Source organism: Thunnus maccoyii, chromosome 11 (genome assembly GCF_910596095.1).
Source record: "Thunnus maccoyii chromosome 11, fThuMac1.1, whole genome shotgun sequence".
NCBI classification, from domain to species: domain Eukaryota; kingdom Metazoa; phylum Chordata; class Actinopteri; order Scombriformes; family Scombridae; genus Thunnus; species Thunnus maccoyii.
In genome coordinates, this window is record NC_056543.1 from 19,861,939 (window position 1) to 19,879,977 (window position 18,039).

At 38.2% G+C, this 18,039-nt stretch overlaps 3 protein-coding genes across 5 annotated transcripts in view; 1 reads left to right on the forward strand and 2 right to left on the reverse strand.

Moving 5' to 3' along the window:
* Positions 1–1,389: 1,389 nt before the first annotated feature.
* On the reverse strand, positions 1,390–3,717 carry trappc2 (trafficking protein particle complex subunit 2). The gene is made up of 5 exons (XM_042426646.1): positions 3,611–3,717; positions 3,236–3,371; positions 2,126–2,270; positions 1,751–1,836; positions 1,390–1,659 (listed from the first exon to the last, which is right to left on the reverse strand). Exons 2-5 carry the CDS (start codon positions 3,326–3,328, stop codon positions 1,561–1,563), a joined length of 423 nt encoding a protein of 140 aa, XP_042282580.1. The 5' UTR covers positions 3,329–3,371; positions 3,611–3,717; the 3' UTR covers positions 1,390–1,560.
* A 98-nt stretch (positions 3,718–3,815) lies between these two features.
* Positions 3,816–12,945, forward strand: ofd1 (OFD1 centriole and centriolar satellite protein). 2 transcript variants are annotated; one of them, XM_042426644.1, is made up of 23 exons: positions 3,816–3,914; positions 4,082–4,184; positions 4,277–4,480; positions 4,937–5,005; positions 5,100–5,127; positions 5,219–5,326; positions 5,418–5,554; positions 5,681–5,854; positions 5,981–6,087; positions 6,188–6,307; positions 6,859–6,932; positions 7,020–7,111; positions 7,283–7,472; positions 8,214–8,344; positions 8,532–8,643; positions 9,266–9,976; positions 10,232–10,388; positions 10,500–10,591; positions 11,406–11,543; positions 11,831–11,991; positions 12,114–12,284; positions 12,381–12,451; positions 12,755–12,945. In XM_042426644.1, the coding sequence occupies exons 2-23, from the start codon at positions 4,104–4,106 to the stop codon at positions 12,798–12,800; spliced, it is 3,174 nt and encodes a 1,057-aa protein (XP_042282578.1). In that variant the 5' UTR covers positions 3,816–3,914; positions 4,082–4,103; the 3' UTR covers positions 12,801–12,945. The 2 variants fall into 2 exon arrangements, with proteins under 2 accessions (XP_042282578.1, XP_042282579.1); XM_042426645.1 differs by having other exon boundaries at positions 3,896–3,976.
* A 1,684-nt stretch (positions 12,946–14,629) lies between these two features.
* gpm6bb (glycoprotein M6Bb) overlaps positions 14,630–18,039 on the reverse strand; it is a 33,044-nt gene continuing 29,634 nt past the window's right edge. Inside the window, exon 7 of one of the 2 annotated variants that reach the window (XM_042426999.1) lies at positions 14,630–15,836. In XM_042426999.1, the coding sequence (XP_042282933.1) occupies positions 15,687–15,836 (150 nt within the window). In that variant the 3' untranslated portion in view covers positions 14,630–15,686. The other variant, XM_042427000.1, reaches the window with a different exon arrangement.

Sequence of the window (18,039 nt, forward strand, 5' to 3'; positions counted from 1 at the left end):
AATTAAAGGAAAAACCTTTGCATTTTGCTTGCATGGTTTGGGTCCACTTGTCCCCTCAGAGGGAAGGGTCACTGCAAATCAATACAAAGTTGTTCTGAGTGATCACCTTTATCCTATGATGAAACTATTCTATCCTGATGTGAGTGGTCTCTTCCAGGATGACAATGGCCCAAGTCACAGGGCACGAGGGGTCACTGAATGGTTTGTTGAGTATGAAAATGATGTGAATCATATGCTATGGCCTTCAGTCACCAGATATCAACCCAGTTGAACACCTGTGGGAGATTTCGAACTGGCATGATAGACAGCGCTCTCCACCACCATCATCAAAACACCAAATGAGGGAATATCTTTTGGAAGACTGGTGTTCATCCCTCCAGTCGAGTTCAGAGACTTGTAGAATTGATGCCAAGGCACAGTGAAGCTGTTCTGGCAGCACATGGTGGCCCAACACTTTACTAAGATACTCAATGTTGGTTTTTCTTTTAATTTGTCACCTGTCTGTATGGTCAGAAAATAATTGCATAATTGAAATAATTTACACATCCCAATAACCTTATTTCTGTTAATTATAAAGTAGCTAAGGCACTACTTTGTGTAACTAACAAATTGAGGCTTGTCGTGATTATTGCACCTTTAGGTCTTGTTTGTGCACATTTCTGCAAAATGAATAGATAATGGCTGTGCTGGAAGCACTGAGGGGACAAGATCCCCAGTAGATGATAAATATTAAAGCAAAGTTAACATGCATGGCGTATGGTGTATTTAAGTTTCTGGAAACTTTTGTATTTTGTAAACTGTTTCTACCTTATAAATCACTGAATCAACCTATAAGAGGAATATTTCCTTGAGGAGTTTTAAAGTGTAAAAAAAAGTATTGGCTTTTGTTAGGTTTATTGCTTTAAATAATTTTGATGATAAATGATTTTGATTTTGATCTTTAAAACACTCTATAAACATTTTTTTATACTTACAGTTGAAATTCTTTCTCCACAGCTTAGTGTTTAAAATCGTGAACCATTCATTTACATTAACTGTTTCTCCTTGAGATTTTATTTATATTCAAAGCTGTATTACTGGTATGCCAAATGACAAATAAACCCCCTGAGAAATGTCCTTTAAAGTATGTTCTGTAGCCTCAAAATACATAAAAAAGTTTATTACCACAAGGTCTCAACTGAATTTTGTTGTGTTTTCTATTCATTGTAATGATACAATGCATAAACTGGTAGAGCCTTAGATAACACAAAGTACTCAACTACATGAAGGGATGAGACTGTGGGTAACAATCTGCATGTTTTTTTTCATGGTTGGTCAAGCACTCTTGGGATATGTTCAAGGTTTTATGCCTCACTGAACATACAGTAACCACACCCACACCTTAGAAACTACATCAGACAAGAAAATGCTTTATAGAAAATCCACATCTGTGTTGAACACATTTAACATTTGTGAAACAGAAAAAGACGACAAACTTAAAAGACATCAAACAAGTGTTAGTGTATATGTATGTACAACAAATAGACAAGATGCATTCAAATCCTTATGCATGTGAAGTTATTAACTCAGGAGGTGTTTCTTTCCAAGGAACTGGACTTTCCTCTCAAAAGCTGTTGAGCGAATTGGTGCATTGATTTCATAGAATGGATTCATTGCGAACTGAAAGATAGAATAAATATTAAATTCAAACACTGAAGGATGAAAAAAGACCATGTGTTACCTCATTTTGACCAAATAGAAGATAACTTACCTTAATGTATAAATCATATACATCATTAAAAAAGTTCTTGATTCCATCTTCTTGTCGTACATCATGCAGCATGATGAATCTTATATGTATGTCAAATAATTAAAGAAAATAAAGCCATGACATTAAATTCCTTAAAGGACAGGTTCACATTTTTTCAAGTCTGTCTTAAAACAACAGTCAGGTGCCCATATGAACACTGAAACAGTTTTGCTTGTACATATGACCACTTGACATGAATGGTGCCAATTAGCATCATTAATAGACATATGTATTTTTTTGCAACAGTGTTTTCTGATATGAGTTTTCTGTGAGTAATTAATGTACTATCAGGAAATAAAAGGGAATAATCACATCATGTAGGGAAAAAAAGGATATGTCCTGCGGTGACAAAGGCAGACACAAACCACTCGTTGAACTTGTCCACAGTTTTTAAGTACATATTGTTGGACAGCCACATGTTTTCATCCACCAAATCCAGGGCTGCATGTGCAATGAACTGGTTCAGGTGACGGTGGTCATCCTGTGATCAGTGAAACAAAACTTATCAAACAAGATAAATGAACAGGCAGTATCATTTCCTATAAACGACTGTTAAGACATCACACCACTTACAGTGAGGGCAGTTTAGTGTGGTGCACATGCCTCATAGACTGTGTCCTCACAGTTATGCTGTAGGCTATGGCTACTCCAGTGAATAGCACCACTAATCATTTTTTCCTCTGCCACCCAAAAATCAAAAACCTTTCCTCTTATAGATTGATAGAAAGGTAGAAACGGTTGTTGTTTTTTGATAGAGCTTATTCGAAATGCCACAGCTATGATTTAAACTGGCACCAAACATGGAGACCATATTACCCCAATCATAGCACATCTGCACTGGTTACCAGTTAGATTTAGAATTGATTTTAATATTTTATTGATTTTTCTGAAAGCAAGGCCAGGTATAGCCTCTAGCTATATTGCTGACCTGTTAACATAGCCTAAGATCCTCAGACAACGCCCTCTTAGCTGTTCCAAAGTCCAGGATCAAGTATAAAAGTGACTGTGCTTTCTCTATTAAAGGCACCCAGACTGTGGATGACCTTACATAGGCAGGCTTGTGTGTGAATCACTCCTTATGCACTGCTGTTAGGGAGTTTGGGGCCAGTTTGGGACATTTGTGTTTCTGTGGAGTTCCATCTGTTTTTAATTGTTCGTTTGTTTGTTTGTTTTTGGACCTGCTTATCTCTTGTATGACCTTTTATTCCTATTTTTATAAACACTATTATTGTTTTATCTTTATTTTTCTATTATTCAGCTCTATTATTTGTTTAATTGTGGTAATTTTACATTACTGTCTCCTTGGGTATGTATGTAAAGCATTTTGTAAACATTGTTTTAAGAAAGGTGCTATATAAATGAAGTTTAATATTATTATTAATATTATTGGACAACACAAGATGTGCTGGATTGAATGCTGGTGTGATTAATAAAGACACCTCTTACCTTTGATTCAGGCTTGCCAGATGGCAGGAACTCCATCTCAAACACAGGGTTGTCATGATGACCGACCATGACAAAATAAAAACTTCCAGACATTATTTTCGCTCCTTCTTGGCCAACCAAATCGCCCTGAAATCAGCTGAAACCAAACACGTCAGACATTTCATCAGTGTCAATAACATCCAAACGATTGTAAAAAACCCTTCAGCTAGCAAGCTAACGTTAGCCGCAGCACTCTACAGACGCTTGACACCGTTGAAGTCTTTAAGTGGTTGTTGCGAGACTACAGCAAACATAACACGGCGCGAAAATGTGTAAGAATACATGTAAGCACAAGAAAGACAGCTTATTAATTTAATACAACTGACTTTTGTTTACCTTTTAGTCTTGCTTCCTGGAGAGCGGTGAGCGCAGTCGCAAAAAGATGACGACACGTTCAAGTAGCCAAATATATATTTTTATTTTTTATTTTTAGCTATAATTTTTTTGAAGAAGCTTCACAGACATCACAGTAGAATTAAATGCAACATAAGTTAAATAATAATAATAGTTAATTAATTAATAGCTACATGTTCTCATTACGTCATAACTGTGTGCCTGCCCGGAACGAAAGTTTCCGTTGACGGATTTAAATCTATAGGCGCACCTCCTTATAGGAGACGCTGTTGTGGTCACTAGGCAGGTAACTAGCGAAAATCCTCTCCTTTTAGAGATGTCTGTGAAACCAAGCGATAAGTAGAAAGGGTTATTACAGTCTAACATTAGGCAAGAATACTTGAAATTTGTTAAAAACAAGTGTTCTCCGTGTCAACTCTGCTGTGCTGTTGTCTTTTGTTTTTCTTCTGACAGGAACAGCGAGCATTCGGCAGTAATGTCTTCGTTATCCCCAGATGAGCTGAGGAAGAGACTTTATCAAACTTTTAAAGATAAAGGAGTGCTTGATACTCTCAAAGTAAGTGCCAGTTACAACGTTGCTGTTGGTTTTTGTTGCCCAAGGCTACTCTTTATTTGAGTTTCTTCATCCTTCTTTCTGATCTGACGCAGACTCAGCTGCGTAATCAACTCATCCAGGAGTTAAAACACCCTCCTTTGACTGGAGGAGAACCAGTTCCCAGGCCTGTCTCTCTAAGATCTGAATCCCTTTTGGTCTCAGCATGTAACAACATAGTGGCTGATCATCTCCGTAACTCAGGGTATGAGTACACCCTATCCATATTCTACCCTGAAAGTGGCCTGTGCAAAGACAAGGTGAGCATTACCACATTTAGTTGATTCTGTTTAGACTAGGGCTGGTTGATATGGACAAAATAAAATATCACTATTTTTTAAATATCATTATTTTTAACCAAATACCTCAATATTAATATTGCAACAATATTGTAGGGATGACTATTAGTGCTCTCACAAAATATTTACACAATGAGATTTTTTTATAAATAATCATCAGTAATGTGGACATAATGATTAAGTGGATAAAGGCGAATAATAGAACAGCTAGAACAGTCAGGTAAGTTCAGAAATTACATCACTTTATTGTAATGCAGCCTTTAGAACCAGGAAAAGACAACACTTATGCCGTATCACGATATTATGATATCCAATATCACAATATCTATATAATATTGATATGTTGCCTCTAGCTTATATATAAAAGGAATATTCACTGCAAATGAAGTTTTCTTTGTCTTTGATCTATTTTGGCAGGTTTTCACAAAAGGAGACCTTCTTCAGCTTCTTAAAATTAGTCCTGAATCAATGCTTTACAGATCCCTGGTAATTAATAATATGATGTAGAATATTTTTCCTGAAATACATTTAAAAGATGAAATAAATCTTGTTTGTAATAAGAGTGTCTTATCTTTTACAGTCTCAAAACAAAGAGAACAATGATAAAGGTGCGTGCAGTATTCTTTTCCTTTCAATAAAACAGTTCCTGCTGATAAATTCTATCCTTGATATATTTTATATTTTCTCTTTGTCCATCAGGGTTCCTAATCAGCCTCCTAACACAGCTAACACATCATTATACTCGTGGCCTGTACCATGATGCTGACACTCAGACAACCAGCACTGCAACTTATGGAGAGTCTCTCGGTATGATGAATTGATGTCTGAAAGTGACCCTTTATATTCCTTACACTTGGCCTTGAGCATAGTATTTAATGTTTTCTTGCTCTTTTTACAGTTGAGAAGATGAAAATTATCGATAAGGAATATGAGGGCTTCAGTTACAGCGGGGACAAATGGTTTTCGTTCCAATCCAAACTGGCTGCATGTAGAAAAGAGGTTGAAGCACAGACGCAAACGGAAATGAACACAAAGGTACTTATGAATACTCATACCTGCAATAAACAACATTTTCAAAAGGCGTCAATGCTTTATTAGTAGGGCTAAAATATGATTAGGTAGAGTTTTCCTGCCGTAACATCGTGTCTTTTGTCTCTTAAGATGCAGCATTTTAAAGATGTTGAAATCGCCAAGGTGAGGATGGAAGAAAAAGCACAATTTCACAAAGAATTTGATAAGCTGAAGCAAGAACTGGAGAGGACTTATGAAATGAAGGCAAAGGCATTGATCGAACGGGAGAAAAATGCCATTGATCGGTTACAAAAACAACAAGAGGTAGATTACTGTTAATGTGATGTACAAATCACCTTTTAAATTATTTGAGGCTTTATACATCATACTCTTGATTGGCATCATTTCCAATTGCTTTAATGTCAGTAGTCGTTTTTCTCTTTGCTTTAGATTGAAGAAAAAAATGTCTACATGCAGAGACAAACAATACTGAAAGAAATCGAGACAATGCGGAACAGAGAAAGTGAGCTGAGACTGCGAATGGAGGCTTTTGAAAAGTAAGGCCATATTATATCATTCATTAAAGTGATGTGTTGCTACGCTCTCTCATTGTGACCTTTTTATAGAAAATGTTACTTACTGAAAGTATGAACACAGGACTTGCCAAATTCATGAAGAGAAGGTGAAGACTACTGAAGAGCTGCTGAGGAGGAGAGAACTGGCCGTGAAGACTATGGAGGATACATATGACCAAAGGTTGAAGAATGAACTTTCCAGGTATTTTAATGTTTAAATAGGTTTATTTGACTCAGATTGTCACCATCGTTTAGAAATATTCTCTTGGTTTATCTTTTTTTTTTTTTTTAGGGATATTCTCATTATGTGACCAGAGGATGTCACTGTTTTGTAGGGTTAAAGTAAAAGCAATCAATGGATAGAACATGAATTGGCAACTACTTAGAAAATTAAATAATCAATTTTTGAACTGCTGGTTGCAGCTTCTCAATCATGAAGATTTGAAGCTTTTCTATGTTGTACATGATAGTAAACTAGATATTGTATCTTGAACTGACAAAACAAGACATTTGGATATGTCACCATGAGCTCTAAGAAATTAAAATTGTAATTTTTCAATATATCATATAATAGAGTATCTGGTCATTCACTTGACTAAATGATTCATTGCTTTAAAATGTCTTTAAATGGCATCTGGTTTGGTTTGTTACTATGTGCTCTTCTGCAGTAGGAAAAGGAAACATGGATTTTAAAGATCTTTTGTGTCGATTTAGTTTTTTAAGTGTATTTCTTTATGTCTTTTACAATATTAGGTATCAGCTTGAGTTAAAGGAGGAATTCATCAAGAGAACAGACAAACTAACAGAGAATGAGAACAGGAACAAGAGTGAGTATTTAAATGAGTGCAGTATTACTGTCTAACTTGCTGTTGGCCTTGTTTAGATCATGTGAAGTTCTTTTTCTTTTTTTTCAGTGGAAACTGCTCGTATCCAAAAGGAGTCCGCTGAAATTAACGCCAGAATAGAGGAGCACAGTAGAACAAGTTCAGAGCTGAGACGGCTGCAGGTAAATGAGACAAACCCCAGTCCACCCATCCGTTCCATCCATCTTCATTAAGCACAATATTCAGTCTTACTAAATAAACACTTGTACTCAGTCCAAATCATTCAATGTTATGTGATTCTATATCAATTGTACAAACATTTTGATTATGCCAGCTCCCTTCATGTCTTTCAGGTTGAGCTGGACACAGCGCAGCAGCAGGCTTCCCTGCTGAGTCAACAAAAGGAGCTGCTAAGGGAAAGACTGGAGACTATGAGTGATTATCCCTGTTTAAAAAGAGAGAAAGCAGAGCTGCAGGGGCAACTGCGGCTGCTAAAGAGACAGTTGGAAGAGGCCCAGGAGGAAAACCGGCTTCTCCATGCAGGTGAGGAGTGACTGTCAGCACTAGTACCTCCTAGGAGTCTTAAAATGCTGTAATTTTCTTCTATATCCAGTTTACCATGAGAAAATAATATAATGTGTGTTTTCTGTCTGTAATAATGTGCAACCAATTCCTTTGTGGATGGGGAATGTAATGTGTTATAGCAAGTAAATCCATTTCCTACGTTGCATTCAGAGTGCTTGACTCTGGGCTCTTTGTGAGCCGTGGCAGATGCAGTGTACTGTGAAGCATTCATGCTAGTCTGCCCCACTGCTACAGACTCAGCTGAGTCTTTTTGAATGTGTTCAGGCTGCCAATGTGGGGCCTCTGTGCTGTGTTTGTAGCTATGCAGACAACTCTCTAAGGAGAAAGCAGAGAGGGAAGGGGGGGATGTGAAGCAGAGTGAAGGGGAGCAGGCAGCACAGTGAGCACAGACAGAGAGCTCTCTTTACCCATGGCAGAGAACCAAAATTTTACCTCTCTCTCGGGGATACAGTATTCTTCCTGTTCAAGGATGGGGCGGCGGGGCAGTGGGCCTCTCTCCTCATCGCTGACAAAAGGCAGCACCATGTTGCCTAAGCCCTATGTGCTGTGCTTTGATGCTGGCCAGAGTATTTAAAAAAGCCACCTTTAAATCAGAACAACTTCTATGTATTACGAGATTTTTCATTAGTTTTTCCACTGAAATAGATGCATTCCTCTTTCAGAATATGTTTTGATAATATCTGATAATTTCCCTCTCAGACATGGGCAAGCCATCCAAAGAGCAGTTGGCCTTGCAGATGGAGCTTCGGAGGCTGCAGAGCGCTCGCAGGCTGGATGAGGAAGAATTTGACAACCAGAAACAGGTGCTGCAGGCACAGCTCCAGGCTGAGGTCAGTCACATTACAACCTCTCGCTGAGCGTGGGAAAGAATGAAGTCAGCTTTTTTTTTTAATTTCCTTTGTTATATCTCACCTTGGAGAATTGCTTGTGTAATTTGGTTTTGTCCCTACATCTGTGTTTCCAGTGACCTATTCTTGTTTGTGCAAAGTATAGCTTTATGTCTGCTGTTCCGTGCAGGTGGAACGATGTGCTCAGCTTAAGGCCCAGCTGACAGAGTGTGAGGAGAGGTCACAGTGGATGACTGGACATGTTGAGGACATCAAAATGCAGCTTCGCCAAACTCAACAAGGTACCCTGTTGACTAGACATGCATTTTGTCATGTGATTCAAAAGTGACATCTAAAGGAATTGTTTGACATTTAAGGAAATATAAAAGGTAAAAAAATCTGGATACCAGTACCTCTAAATCTCACTAATTGATACATCATATTTGTTAATTTTGCTTAAAAAACCCAAGTATTAAAAGGACAAAATGTGCTTATGTACTAGAACTACTTCTCTGCTGGTTACCCAGCAACCTCACGGTGATGAAAAGACTCAAGGAAGTCACTGCTCCAGGCCAAGAAATAGTTCAGTACATAACGCTTCATAAAAACACAACGTTTTGAATAAGAGCATTTAGCAAAATGTCAAACTCTTCCTTTAAATCCTCTAAAAGGGAGGTAATTTTGAAAATTTAAAGGCTTCACACAAAATTTGGATAGTAGATAGTAGTAGCAACTGGATCTTAGGTTTATATGCATGTTTAGAGTTCTTTCTTTTCTGAAATTAGTTTAACAAACTTTTTTTCAGGTCTGAGCTGTTTTTATGGTGGTTGGTCTTTTGTATTAGATGTCAACTATCTTGTTGTTTGCTTGTTTCCTCTTTTTCTTCCTTCCCTTTCTTTTTTGTGATCCATTCAATGATGACAGCTCTTGAAAATGAAGTGCTGCGTAACCCCAAGCCGTCTCTTGTTGATCGGTCGGTATTGGAGCTCAGTGCTGACAAGCTGGTTCCTCCTGACATCTATGTGGACAGAGCCGTGCTGAGGGGCAGGATGGGTTATGATGATGTTTATGAAGCAGGTGGGCCCTTGCGAGGATGCAAGTCACCTTGGAATGAGCCTCCAGATTCTGACTTGGAGCTGGTGGCTGAAGCCAAAGCTCGGATCCAGGAGCTGCAGAAGGAGGCTGAGACCTTGGAGGAAGCCTACAGGAACTACCAGCAGAGGGCAGTGCGCTCCACCATCTCACACATGCTTCCCCCAAGACCACTTTCCCCTCAACGAGCACATCCTATACATCAGCCTGACTCTCCCCTGAGGAAACACGTTTCTCACCACTCAACCCACAAACAAAAGGTCTTGCACAGACCGCTCTCTCCCCAAACTACCAGAACCCCTTCCTTGGCATCCCATGACACCAGAAACACCTTACCACCTGCACAGTCAAGAGTGACCTTTTCAGAGGACCAAAACCAGCCCCAGACCTCAGGTCTTTTCACTGACCATCTCCATTCAGTGGCTGTACCACTGTTTGCAAGAGATGGACATCCTCTGGATGAAAACTCACCACCATCCAGGTGTCAGTCGTCCTCTCTGCACTCTCCCTCCAGGAAAAAGCTTCAAAGAGAGATCACAGAAGGTACCTTCAAAGATTGTTTTATCCTGTCAAAATACTTCAAAGTATTAGATGCACCAGCTTCTTTTAACTGCCAAGAAATAAACAATGGTTTCATGTTGTCAGTGTTCAAATAAGGCACATTTAACATATGTTTAATTAATGTTCCACAACATTCAAACGTTCAAAACAGTCAGTCCATATCTTTTTGACAGTCTAATAGTAATAATCTTTCTCCCATGAGGGTATTGCTTAACATGAAGTTTTTGCCCCTGCTAGAGGCAGTTGTGTCTTTGATGGCGTTCCCAGAGCTGTCATCTGACAGACAGCTCCCTCGTGCCCCCCACGACGAGGTGGCGACCTCAGGTGACTTTTCCTCTGAGCTCAGTCCACCTCGCAGTCCTCAGCTCAAGAGCACTGCACGAGACCCACCCAGGTACCATCTGGCACTGCTTTGGCAAGGACAGTACAACATATTTAGGTTTTTTTTTTTTACAGACTGACAGTGAATACTAATGCCCTTATCTTTGTCTTGGTGTTGTTTCAGTGCACCAAAGCAACATCCTGACTTCTCCAGCTCGGAGTCCTCCCCACAGCCTGAGAAGATAAACCTTGAAGATCTCACAGGGATTTTGCCAGGTACTCTACACTAGTGTGTGTTGTTTTTACTTATTATTGTCTAAATGTTTGTGATCTTAATTCACTGCATTGTACTTGATGCACTGCTGCCTAATCCCTGTGAGGTGATTGGACTGACCCACGGCGCCCAGCACGGCTTGGTCATGACATTGCATTTGACGTATGATCACATAATTATTGTCAAAGGGGAATTTCAATTTAATGGCACATAAAGTACTTTTACAGTTCTGTTGCATGTTGTATGACTGTTTGTAAGACATGGAGCAGGGATGGCAAGCTCTTTGGAAATTCATTTCAAAAGTGCAATTACTATAATAATTACCTTTTTAATACTGGAATTTTCCTGGTTCTGCCAAAAGCTTTCAGTGTATCCTGGAATGAACAGCCACACATTACATATTGTTTATTTTACATGACTGCAATGGATGATGGCAATGGTGCTGAAGTGCTGAATAGTGTGATGTGCATTGTGCCCTATCTGTGTGTAGAAAAAAATGTGAACAGTCATTGCATGTATTCTCATACTTTCCCTAGTGATGCATTTTTGTATGTAAAAGCAACTTATTTCAGATTTCAGTCACTTAAATTTAAATGAAATCACACTAACAAAATGGAGTATATCCGGTATGGAGGTTTTGGATCTTGGACTGGCTGTCTTTTAATGAGTGTGTGACCAGCCTCCAAAGTGTCCTTTCAGTGGCCCTGCACAATGGTGAAGATGAAGGGCAGCTGATTATGTATTCTGTGCTGGTCCTCTGGCCCTGTTGCATTATGGTGGAGCATAAAAGATCTCTTTGTGCGTGTCTCCCTCCAGAACCCGGCCACATTCCAGAGCTTCTCCTGGACACTGCTGTCCCTCTCTCTGAGGAGGCCCCTGACGGCCCCACTGTCCCCCGCCCACAGACTCCACAGGACCTCCCAGAAGCCCTGATAGACGCACAGGGTCAAGCGGGTGAGTCGTTAGCCCCAATATCCAACCCCACTACCCCTCTCCCACCCCCCCACACACACACATATTTTAAAGCAAAGTCTTGGTCAACCCCAAATGACAGGAACCTTGTTGTTCTACTGAAGTCAGACACCCTGTTCATCTTCTACTGTATACCATCAGTGTCATTGTGCTCTCACATCACTCATCATACTGCAGCCATTCTTTAGTACATTAATGTTCATATCAAAGTAACATACCATTAAAATACAACCGATGTACATCATCTCAACCCATATGTTCTTCCACAGTCCCACAAACCTCAGGTGAATTTTCTTGGGAAGAAGACAAAGAAGATGAAGAGCAGAGATGGGAAAGAGAGAGAAAAGAAAAACAAGAACGAAGGCAAAGAGAGCTAGAGGAGGCCAGAGAGAGGGAGCTGCAAGAGCTTGAAAGACTGGAGATAGAGATGGTAATGATTATCTTGAACTCAGTTCTTTTTAAAATGTCTTTTGCTGACCTTTTACATATTCATGGACACTGAGAAAAGATAGCTTGATGAGATGAACATTGACGGTATCTGTGCCTGACTAGCTTTCGCAAGAGGTGGAGCAGCCGAGACAGGAAGAAGAAGAAGAAGAAACAGGGATTAAGGAAGGAGGAGAAGAAGAGGCAGAGAATGCTGGGGAGAAGTCTAAAGGTGAAAATCCCTTGGAGAAATACATGAAGATGGTCCTGGAAGCAAGAGAAAAGCAGCATGCACAGGTGAGTTGCACCCACCCTTTTGCCTGAAGCTACTGCAGAACTTTTATAACGGATGTGGAGAAACTGAGCATTAAACTTTATGTGTTTTATGTCAAGAACCCTGAAAGAGAAGAGGCAGCACATATGAGCCCTGAGGCGAAGAGTTTGTCTGAGGAGAAAGATGACAGGTAACTGAAAAAGGATGAATAGATTTGCAGCTTTATTTGTGTACAGAACAACTTAAGTTTAATATTTCATGCTGTTGCGGCAGGAATGTTTAATAATAATAATATAAACCTACATAATCCTAAAAAAACATTTAATTTCTTTCGTGGTTTCTCATCTACTGGTCTTTTATATCATGTTATTTGATGTGGATATATGTTGTCTAAGGATGAGTTAATTGAGAATTATGTCACTATTTTTTGGCTTTGGGTTTTTTTTCATGTCCCTGGAGGCTTTCACTAATCAACTTACTTTTGTTTTGCCAGCATTGCAGCATATTCACACAAGGATGAAGATGATGATTTCTGGTGAACTGGTTGTCCCATAAACCACTGAATTATACAAGCTTCTCTAGTCTTGCACTGTTTTAAATTTGATGTTTGTATTGTGTGTGTATATTTTGTACTTTTTTGCTTTTGTTTCATCAACTATACGAATAAATCATATTGGAATAAGACTTTTTTTGATTGACTGTACAATATAAAATAAGCTATTCTTATCTTGAAAGGAGAAAAAAAAACACAGCAACAGTAGTTTTTTAAATTATTTTTTTATTTTCATAAAAACAGTCAACAGGCCAGTTGTGTAATGTCATAAAAGGGATTCCAGTCAGACAGGATGTTGGATTGTTGTCCTCCTGGTGATTGATAGGTAGCCTTTATTCTTCCATTTTTGGTTCATTCAAGAGGAAACATGGCATACAAAGATACAATGTGATGTAAATTAACTTCTTGTAAATCTGCCACGTTTCTACTCGGCCAGCTTAGCCCTGCAGGTTACATTACAGGTTCTGTGCTACAATATCTCACAGATACTGTATATTTATTGATAAAACATTGGACAAAGTGACAGTCACAATGGCATTCATACTTTGGCTGAAATTTACAATTTAGATTGCTGTACAATTAGATAAATGACTGGTGTTGCAATTAATGGTTATTTTAACATTTTAAGAATTACGCTTCAATAATTCGTGAGGAAGCCCTTGACATTCATAAAAAATACAGTATACTATCAGGCAACAAAATAATGATTCATATACTTTTGACTTGAATAAAAGAACCTAAAAAGCATCTAAAACTACTCAGCTACATAAAATAGATTAATTTGTATTCAGTTAGAAAAAAAGGAAACAGGCAAACACTGCCTACTACTGCTGTCAGTATACATGACTGTATATCACTTATATCACTGCAGAAACAGTTGTCTTCATGCAACAAAGAATCATCAAGTTATCCCTGTAACTCAGCTAACACAAATAAAAGATTACACGAGTAATTATGTCAACCTTATGACAATTGCACATCAAAAACAAATGCAATTATAGAAAAGTATGAAAACATTTTTTAAGTGGTTTTATCTTCAAAAATAACAAAACATCACTAAAAATCCTGACTTGTAATAAATTTACATTGTTCACACCTACTAACTTCTTTAGATTCAGTTCGGATCTACATTTTTTTTGTACCAAAGCACATGGGACAAGATTTTTAAGTTATTCTTGTTTCATTAAGTAAATTATGATAATACTGTAGAGATTTTACAACAGATATTAAGCTGAAAGCAGATGAGGGGTCAGAGAGCTCTCTTCATTGGCAAGCTTTTTTTTTTTTTTTAAATTTCCCTAATTTTTTTTAAGAATGAATGTCCCTCTATTTTATTGGCAGCAGTCCACATTTAGCAAGCAAGTTCATCTTATTGCATCATAAAAATTAAATTCTATGATACTGTGATGCAGAGGAGCTCCTGATGTATGCATTTTGTTTACTTTACAGCTACCCTAGTACATACTATGTGTTTTAGAAATGTTTTTTTTTTTAACATCATAATGAAATTTTTCAAACCATACTTTTACCAGGAGAAGTGTTGTTTGTTCCAGTGTTCCATAGGCTCTAGTGCACACCTGAGGTAGTGTTAATGTAGGCCATGAAAGTTCTGACTTTTAAAGGATAAGGCTGGCGATTTTATATATTTTTCATATTGTCAAAAAAATATCATGTGTAGAGCTAAACCAACAACCTTAAAAGTATTGTGTGTGTATCCAAAGCCTGATATCTTATTCCTCTGTGCCGTAGACCTCTGCTGTTGTCCACAAAACTATTAAAAACTCATTAATGGGTCACACTGCTGCACTGGATGACATGTTCCCTCGCCCCAAATTATGGTCAGTAGTTTGTTTAGAAATGGTTCCAAGGACTAATAACAGCGATCACGTTTTCCTTCTCCGGAGAGTAGTAAGGCAGTTGGTTCAGTTTACAGTGATTCACTATCTTGTTGTGCTACATATCACAACCTCTTAACTTTGCACTGAAGTTCTCTGAGAAATTTACAATGTAGTACAAAGTTGTGATACTGCAACAAGCGGGCGTAGCGTTGTAAACGGAACCGTGTTCCTGGTTCCTGCACATGCACAGTGCTGTCTGCCTGAACTACTCTCCAGAGACTGAAAAATAAAGAAAATTACCAGCCTTATCTTTTAAGTTATAGCTGTACAATGAAAATTAGAATCTATAATCAGTGATTAAAACTCAAATGATCACTTATTGAGATAGTAATGTGGTTAAATACCTCTTTTACAACAGAACGTGGTGCACATTTTATATTTTACCTGTGAAGCAGATTCTGAAATAGTCAGTCTTGTGTCAGTACTGTGTGACGCACTAACTCAGATTGGTTGTAAGGCCTTTGATCTTGTGTATAATTAATCTGCATTTTTGACTGAAAAAAATGAGGAAAAAAGTCATGTATACATTCCCTTGCTGAAAACTGGCAACCACAGATTGGAAGAAAGACAGAGCAAGACTGTAAAACAAACTTGTTATGTGTTGTATAAGAATAGTGCAATGTCTCAAGCTTCACCAGCAAAAAATGTCTATAAAAACATGAATATCAGAATTCAAAATCAAAACTTTCTTTTCCCTACAGAAAAAAAAACAAAAAAACAAAAAAAAAAACAGCATAAATGAAACTTAAAGTAGCAGTTCCAAAACACTTCTCTGTGAGTTAGTGCAGAAAGCAGTACTGATGCATTAGTTGGTTAGGAGCCTGGTTAGTACTGCACAGTGTCAGGGCAGTTGGCAGGTTATATTAGCTGAGCGTTGCCTTGGTCCAAAGGGGCCACAGTGGTTGGCCTCAGTGTCTATGTGTCATTTGCATATGTGTGTGTGTGTTTGTGTGGAGTGTGAGTGTGTAATATCCTTATGTGTAGGAATTGAGGCATTCCTTTGAGCGTGAGGTGATGTCCTGCAGCTCCCGCTCTTCCTTCATTTTGATGTCTTGGTAGGCATGCATTTGACTGGCATCCTTAAGGTAGGCCCAGTTTGCTGAGAGAATCATGAGGAAGTGGATCTGGAAGAGAAGGGTGAGGTGGATGGCCGGTGAGCATGTCAAAGATGCAAAGCAAGCTACAGGAGTCCAAGCTACAGTACGTACATCACAGACATACACGAACATAAAGTTAAGCTTTTAAAAAAGACTTAACACACGAGGGTGACAAAAGACATTACAGTTACAATTATTGTAACATTACTGTTACAATTACCACTAATACTGGAGTTACTATCTTGCTTTGCACATTACTACAGAAATTACACCTTTAAAGCATGAGGATGAGTAGAGAAAGAGAGCAACATGCAAGCTTTGTGCAGCTGTAAATTGCTGGAGGTTAGTGCAAAGCATGAGATTATGCATTTTGAAAATCTGACCCTGTTCCATGTGCATCTCAGTATTATTTCCTTTAACACTCTTTCTGTAGGATTTATAAGAAATAGACCAGGGTAGGGATACTTTTGTAAACAAAGATTGTTTATTTTATATAGAAAGTAAAAGCTACAGTCTTCAAAAACGTAGGAGAAAATTAAATATATGAAATATGGAGTATAAGTCACTATAAACAGATCAAAGAATCCGAAAAATGTAAGCATGCAGGCTCAGTGTTAAGATAAAAACAAATGGCTCTTTAATGGCACTTTGAGAGAGAAAAAAGGAAAATGTATGAAACAAAACATCAACTTCATAGCTGAGGCTATACCAGCGTCAGCTCTCATAGAAAAAAATACATTTAATCTACTCTAAAATAGGAGAATTTCTTTTTATAAAATACATGAAATTAAAACAAGGCTTAGGGCCTCATGCAGAAGTATACCCCTGGTACTGGCCTAACCCTTCATAGTGTGCGGTGCTAGGTATGTGCAGTTACTTTGAAATCTACAAGACACAACTGGTCACCATCATACTCATCAGCATAATAAAGGTGATGAAAGGTTTTTAGTTCGGTTTAGAATCTAACAAAGTAAATGAATACTGAATGTTCTCTGTGTAACACTTGATGGTTTCATGGGTTGGTACCGAAATGTAAAGGCTAAGCAAAGAAACCAAAGAAATATAAAAAGGACAAGGCACTTGGCCACCGCTACTTTGCCATCGTAGCTAGTCCTTTCACAAATGTAGAAGAATTCATCATCACCAAAACTGCTAATCTGGCTATTGAAAACATAAAGCCTGAGAACACCTTCATTATTTGTCATCAGATGTCCACATAAAATCATTTCAGAGCTTTACACTATACATCTCTATCCAGAATTCTTAATGTAACTCAGTGTAAAGATCATGTTTTAATTGTGTTTCAACCTGCATACGTAAAATAATATTTAAATTAAATTTAAAATGTATATTTCACAAGTGACTCAGGAGTTCGTGCACAAATTCGCATTTCAGCTCTGACTCTAGTCAACTGATGCTCGTCTGATTATGTAAGGTGAAGTACTGCATGCTAAATACTGTGTGTTTTTTTTTTTTTAAATCTGAAATACTCATGCAGTTGATGCCTTTGTGCAGGTCAAAATCAGCTTTACGCAATACGAATATAAATAACACTGGTGTGGTCTTCTATAAAATTTGATGGTGACATATTTCTATGAGTGAGTGCCAAGGAAAGCAGAACAAACTAGTCAACTAAACACCACCCCATTCTGAAGACAACTTTCATCAGGTGTCCTCAGACAAGCAAAATCCCTGGATACCAAATGCTAAAGGCAGCATACAATCAGCTATTTACACTTCATGTGATTACTAATGGAGAGATGTTGATTTTCTTTTTCTATTCTCAGGTTTTTAGTTCATTTCTTGTCAGTGGCAACTGTCTCTACTCAGCGCAGCCTCAAATGCTGCACCGTGCTCTTAAAACAGTTTAAAACTTAGTGCAGCAGTCTTCTCGACTCTTAAACTTCAAAACAGCAAAGTTATAAGTGGTAGCCATCATGTAGATCAGCTGGTGGAAGAGAACAGAGAAGGTGGTAAGAGAACATGCCGGTGACGTCTTCGTCACTAGTATTGTGACAAGTTAGTAAAGTGACCTGTCATTTTCCAGCAGTAAAAAGTTAAAAGTAAAGGAAAAAGGACCGTAACTTATGGTTTTAGTCCTACAAACTCATTATTGAAATTTTTAGAAATGATTATTTATGATGCCCAAAAAGTAAGTGCAATGAAATCCAGGACAAACTGCACTCTGTTCATCCTAAAATAAAAATGGGGCCATGTGCATCTAAGCAGA

Coding starts and splice junctions, on each gene's coding strand:
- trappc2 (XM_042426646.1), bottom strand. CDS start 3,328: ATGTCTGGAAGTTTTTATTTTGTCATGGTCGGTCATCATGACAACCCT. Junction 2,271..3,235: donor CTGGCAAGCCTGAATCAAAG/GTAAGAGGTGTC, acceptor CACTGATCACAG/GATGACCACCGTCACCTGAA. Junction 1,837..2,125: donor TGCCTTTGTCACCGCAGGAC/ATATCCTTTTTT, acceptor TATTTGACATAC/ATATAAGATTCATCATGCTG.
- ofd1 (XM_042426644.1), top strand. CDS start 4,104: ATGTCTTCGTTATCCCCAGATGAGCTGAGGAAGAGACTTTATCAAACT. Junction 5,555..5,680: donor AAACGGAAATGAACACAAAG/GTACTTATGAAT, acceptor TTGTCTCTTAAG/ATGCAGCATTTTAAAGATGT. Junction 8,345..8,531: donor AGGCACAGCTCCAGGCTGAG/GTCAGTCACATT, acceptor TGTTCCGTGCAG/GTGGAACGATGTGCTCAGCT.